At 41.2% G+C, this 6000-nt stretch overlaps 1 protein-coding gene across 4 annotated transcripts in view; it reads right to left on the bottom strand.

Moving 5' to 3' along the window:
- Nucleotides 1-1931: 1931 nt before the first annotated feature.
- Nucleotides 1932-6000, bottom strand: part of P2RY8 (P2Y receptor family member 8) — a 52736-nt gene continuing 48667 nt past the window's right edge. For all 4 annotated transcript variants that reach the window (XM_051806989.1, XM_051806988.1, XM_051806987.1 and 1 more), the window contains one exon: nt 1932-3529. In XM_051806989.1, coding sequence (XP_051662949.1) covers nt 2388-3461 — 1074 coding nt within the window. In that variant the 5' untranslated portion in view covers nt 3462-3529 and the 3' untranslated portion in view covers nt 1932-2387. The remainder of the gene's footprint in view (nt 3530-6000) is intronic.

Raw genomic sequence — 6000 nt, 5'->3', positions numbered from 1 at the left:
TTCATTTTTATATTCCTTTCTCAAGGAACAGTCTCGCTGACCCAAATGGGAATTTTGCCTAATCTGAGCTAACTAGAGGCTAGTTGGTGAAATGGCATGAAGATGTACCTGAATCTGTACCCGAGGCATCCTCCTTATTTCTTTTTAAACATTGTCAGAAGAGAGATGAAGGGCTATGTTGAGCTGTGTGAGGATGGAGAGAAGAACATTTTCAGTCAGTTGTGACCATCTATTTTCTCTTGCAAAAGGAGCAATTCAGTATTTTTCAAAATATAACTGTTGACATCCAAAGTGCAAGGTTTCTCCCTTTTGGCTCTATTTGGTGTCAGTTACAGTTCAGGCACATTGAAGAACATTTTAGGAGAGACTATACGCTCACAGATCAGGTTCAGAATAAAACAGAGTCTGCATTAGAGGTAGGAGAAGTAATGGTTTTCATTGTAAAAATATTTGCATGGTAAAAAAAAAAAAAAGGGGAGAGAGATTTCAGTATAACCTCCAAGAAAGTTTCTGCTGCAGCAAAAATGCTGAAAACAATTAAACACTTTTGGCAGTGAGAAAGCTGGAATTCTGTGAAAGTGGATGGTGAAGGGTATCTTCCAGGCAAATTGATGGGAAGGTTTAGACAGCTTACATATCATTGAGGCTGGCCTTGTAGGCAGAAAATGTGAAGATAATTAAAACTATCACTTGAAATGCCACAAAATATTGAATGTTCCCACTGGCTTTACTAAGTCAGGTAAAGTAATACTAGGTCCACTCTTCTCCAAAAACTGATGATACTTTAGCAGAAGGTAGGACATACAAATATGTCATGGTGCATTTTGTGGTTTTCTGACATCTGTCATGAACACATTCATGGTGATCAGTGGTGGAAAATTGCATTTTAATTATGTTATACTCAAAGAAAAATGACAGATTTTAAGGACCCTGCATGTTGCAGTGCAGCAAAAGGATACTGTATAGCTTTGTCTCACTTGTGAGGGGAAACTCGTCCAGCACTCTCAGATATATTTTGGCTCTCCACTATCAATGAGGGCCAGAGGTAGGTAAAAAGCTGTAAATATGGCAGGAAAAACTTTGCCTTTGTCTTTCCCCAGTGTATGGTCCGCAGTTGTCTTTCCAAGCACACAAGCAGTTGTTGAGATGTGAGAAAAATTAAAAGAAAAACATGTCATGGTATATGCAAACAAGCTGGAGAAGGATATTTCAGAGAAGCATTCCAGATACAGGATGCACAATCCACCTGCCATAACCTACTATCAGAGTATGTGGTACAGCTCCCATTCTCATGCCTTACTTTCCTTTTTCTCTTCTTCTTTCTGTTTGCCTGCCTGAAAGCCATCTGTTTCGGACATCTGGACATAGGGATGGAGGTTCAGTTGATTTCTGCTGGTACAAAATCACTCTCCAGTCTGTGGTTGAATTCTCGTTTATCCAGCTGAAAATCTGGTTGATAATCCACACCATCACTATAAGGAAGATAAAATCATTGCCCATGCATTATATAAAGCTAAATTCTCTGCTAAGAGGGATGGCTCTTCTACATATAGCTTAGAGTACATGTTAATGTGAGAAGATCTTTGTCTTTTTTTAAAAAACTGCTCCCCACAGTCCTGTGAAATTAATAACTTCAAGAAATTAAAATATAATCCATTCAGCAGCTGAAGTAGTTGCAAACATTGTTAGTTCTAGCTTTTCTTTCATTGCAAGAGATATTTTGCTGTATAAAATTGAAATAAATAGTATGAGTCAATCTGTCCTTTTCAAATGTCAGTGTGGTTTGGTTCTGCTAAACTGTTGGGTGAGTGTTGTTGTGAATTCACAGTGGCTAGGCATTATGAATTAATGGTAAAATGACATGCTACTTTTATTCATTCTTTTATAGAAATACAAGAAGAGAGAAAGCAATACATAAAAAATCCCCAAAAACCAAAACAAACAAAAAGCCCCCCAACAACCCAAAGCTGAGCGTGTTGCTTAGAAAAACAACCCCCTTGCCCCAAACCCAGCTTCAGTGTATGCTGTAATTCGTGTACAGTAATAGTTCACATTCACAGAGAATCACAAGTCTTTGGTTAAACCCTATTGTACAACCTGAGAGTAACTTTTGTCCTAAATTTATCCCTTGGTCTCATGTGGTAGGGCTACTTCCAAGCCAACTCCTAATTATTAATGTTGAGTTTGCTTCAGTGCCTTCTTAAATAAACTCAATTCCTTTAAGGCTTCCATTTCTTACCGGAAAATACTGGAGTAGAATGTGCAATGTAAGTACAGATTGAGTTCTGTCACAAAGGCCAGGTATTTTGAAAGTAACCATTCAAATGGAAATATCTTCTTTGTTTACTCATGAATCTCACATGTCTTTCTTCTGGGGATGTCTAAAGCTAAAAAACACTTTCCTGCCTTTGCAAATAGACTTTTACTCCCTCTAACCCATCCATAGGTCCACTTGACATTGACCTGGCTGACATGGTCCTACCAGAGAATAAACTTTCCCTTCTGGTTTCTAAGCTGTCGCTGAGCAGTACCTTTGGGCGAAACAATTGCATGAATTTCTGGTAAAATTCTTTGGATGCAAAATAATAAATGAAGGGATCTATGCAGTTGTTGAAGCAACTGAGGCACAAGGTGAGCTTGTAGGCAGGGTACAAACTGCTGTCATAAAATAGGCGGATGATCATATGTGCAAGTAGGATAAAGTTGTTGGGGGCAAAGCAAGTGATGAACACCAGAAGGACAATTGTCGCCAGGTAGATGGATCTAGTCTTCTGCTTATTACCATATCTGTTCGATGTCTGAATTAGCTTCCGAATGATGCCAATGTAGCATCCAACTGTTACAACAAAAGGGATCAGGAAGAGGACAACAAATAGGGTGAGGAGAAAAACTACCCAGGCTTCAAAGTTGGGCAGCATATCCCATTTTAGGACATCAAAACAGGTTATAATCCCCAATTCTTTCACTTCATAGGTCAGATCTGTGCTTTCTAATGGGTACAAGGCTAGTAGCAAGAAAATCCACATAGCTAGACAGGCAGCAAAGGCATATCTTTTTCTTCTCCACTTGATCAACTTCATGGGGTATACCACACCCATGTACCGCTCAATGCTGATAAAGGTCATGGTCAGTATGGAAGAATACATGTTGGAGTAGAACATCACAGTCACAAGGCTGCAAAGAGTCTTGCCAAAGCTCCAGTGATTGCTTTGGAAGTGATAAGAAATCTGGAAAGGAAAGCAGCTGGCCAGCATGAGATCCGTGATGCTTAGGTTGATCATGAAGATAACAGAAGGTGTTTTGGGTTTAATGTGCCAGCAGAGCACCCAAAGGGAGAACAAGTTGCCAGGGATGCTGATCAGAGCCACCACTGTATACACAACTGGGAGAGTGATGGAGACAGTTTTATTCTGGAGCATTGCCAGCGTCAAAGCATCCAGGTGGGATCCGTTTTTAATCATTATTCACAAGGAGGTTGTTGATTCCTGTAAGTCTGCTGGATCATATCATGAACACTTGGCTTCAAAACCTAAAGGAGAAATGTTAAGTGAAAAAAGCAATACATCAACACAGAAATTAAGAATATAATCCTTCTATTAATGAACTAAGTAGTTTGTCAGATATTCTCTGAATGTACTGAATCTATTAAAATTACCTTCTGAAAACTCTCTCCTCCCTCCAAATCATGGTAGTGTTTTACGAGTCTCACTTCTTCTTGTTTTTGAATGGCTACTTTTTCCCTGCTGAATGTCTTTCTACTCCTTAGAATCATAGAATTATTAAGGCTGGAAAAGACATCCAAGCTCGTCAAGTCCAACATTTGTCCAAATACCACCACATCAATTAAACCATATGACTAAGTGCCAAGTCCAGTCATTTCTTGGACACTTCCAGGGATAGCGACTTCACCACCTCCCTGGGCAGCCTGTTCCAATGCTTGACCACCCTTCCAGTGAAGAAGTTCTTCCTGATGTCCAACTCGAACCTCCCCTGGTGCAACTCAAGGTCATTTCCTCTTATCATGTCACTTGTTACTTAGGAGAAGAGACTGAAGCCCATCTCAGACCAACCTCCTTTCAGGTAGTTGTAGAGAGTGATAAGGTCTACTGTGAGCCTTCTCTTCTCCAGACTCAACAACCCCAGTTCCCCCAGCCACTCCTAATAAGACTTGTGCTCCAGATCCTTCACCAGCTTTGTGGCCCTTCTCTGGACAGAGTCTAGCACCTCAGTGTCTTTCCTGTAATGAGGGGCTCAAAACTAGACATGGTACTCGAGGTGCAGCCTTAACAGTGCTGAGTACAGGGGCGTGATCACTGCCCTGGTCCTGCTGGCCACACTATTCCTGATACAGACCAGGATGCCATTGGCTTTCTTCACCTGGGCACACTGCTGGTTCATGTTCAGCCAGCTGTTGACCAGCATCTCCAGATCCTTCTCCACTGGGCAGGTTCCCAGCCACTCTGCCCCAAGCCTGTAGTGCTCCATGGAGTTGTTGTGACCCAAGTGCAAGACTCTGTATTTCACCTTATTGAACCTCATACCACTGATCTTGGCCCATCAATCCCGCCTGTCCAGACCCCTTTGCAGTCTATTCATTATCACACCTCTTATGTTACTGTAACATAAAGGAAATCATCTATCACAAACGGAAATTAAATTGAACACTAGGCCACAGATTTTCCATGAGCTAAGTCCATCCTATCTACTCTAGATGTTACGACCTTGATTTTTGTGGTACACAATATCTTCTGACTTTTTCTCCCCAACTAAACAGTGATCAATTCAAAGTAAGTGCTGAAGTTTTCTTTTTTCGTTGTTTTGTTTTCAGCTTAGGGAAAGGAAAACTGTGGGAAGATGGCTGGGGATAAAAATGAGAGGAAAGTTAGAAGTAATATTCACATCCTAACAGAAGTTATGATGGTACAGAAAATATGGGGTAAAATGCAGCTGCTACTCTCTGGATGGACTGTGGTTGGCAGTTCCACGATGATTCCCCATACAACAGTAAGCACCTGCTAAGGGGGATGGAACAGAGGGTGGAGCAGAGGGGAGACCCCACAGCCAGGCTCTGTGATGAAATCTCTCTCCTCAGATGAACTTGGTTCATTAAAGCCTAATTGTAATATTAACTCACACCTCCATCCCAAAGTTACCCACCTCCAAGGTATGACCACCCCTCACTGGGCGTGCACTCTATAATTTTTTTGAAAATGAAGTGGGAGATTTTACACCAATCAGCAACAAAGGTATTTATGACTGAAGTCACTCAAGCTCCACCTAAATATAAAGAAATAGTATAAAAGTAAATCTAGAATGGGGGGAAAGTTAGGAAGGCTCCATTGTAATTGCTGGGATTAGTCGAAGGGCTTCTCCCCCACAGGGACATGTATTGGGTAAGGGCTGTACTCTGTGTGTGCTGAATACTTTATTTAGGATAAGAACTTGTCTCAGTATTTCTTTAAATACATTTTTGCAGTCAGATGCCATCACCAGCCATCTTCAAACCTTAACGTGTCACAATTTTATATTAATAAAGTGTGTTATTCTGTAAATTGTTAGTGTGAGCCCTTGACAGACACCAGCAGTTGCCAGCAGCCAGTAACACACTCAAATAAAGTGGGAAGATCTGCTGAGGGGTCTCCCTTATGCTGTTGGTGTGTTTCTCTGAGTAAGTCAGTTGAACCACCCTCTGATTCAGCAGGACTGATCAGTGAAGCGTCCCATAAGAGGACACTGACCGACTGGTCAGGCACAAGGGTCTCCACTTTCCTGGGGCATTGACAGGCAAATACTAACAGTCGAGGAAATTTCCCCACAGTAAGGGTCAAGAGAATCTCCCCTCTTCACACAACAGGAACATGCAATCCATTATTCTTGGTATATTTATAATATAAACAGAATATAAAGAAAAAAAAAACCACATGAGAACAAAGGACAGATTGCAGTTGTTTGGACTCATTTACAGGCTGAAAGGACCAGGCTTAAGAAGGAACAAGCCCT

This window comes from Manacus candei, unplaced genomic scaffold (assembly GCF_025592945.1).
Source record: "Manacus candei isolate 608988 ecotype Guabito, Panama unplaced genomic scaffold, ASM2559294v1 h1tg000069l, whole genome shotgun sequence".
In the NCBI taxonomy this organism is placed as follows: domain Eukaryota; kingdom Metazoa; phylum Chordata; class Aves; order Passeriformes; family Pipridae; genus Manacus; species Manacus candei.
Note: the sequence above shows the minus strand (reverse complement) of the source record. Positions and strands in the feature narration are given on the sequence as shown.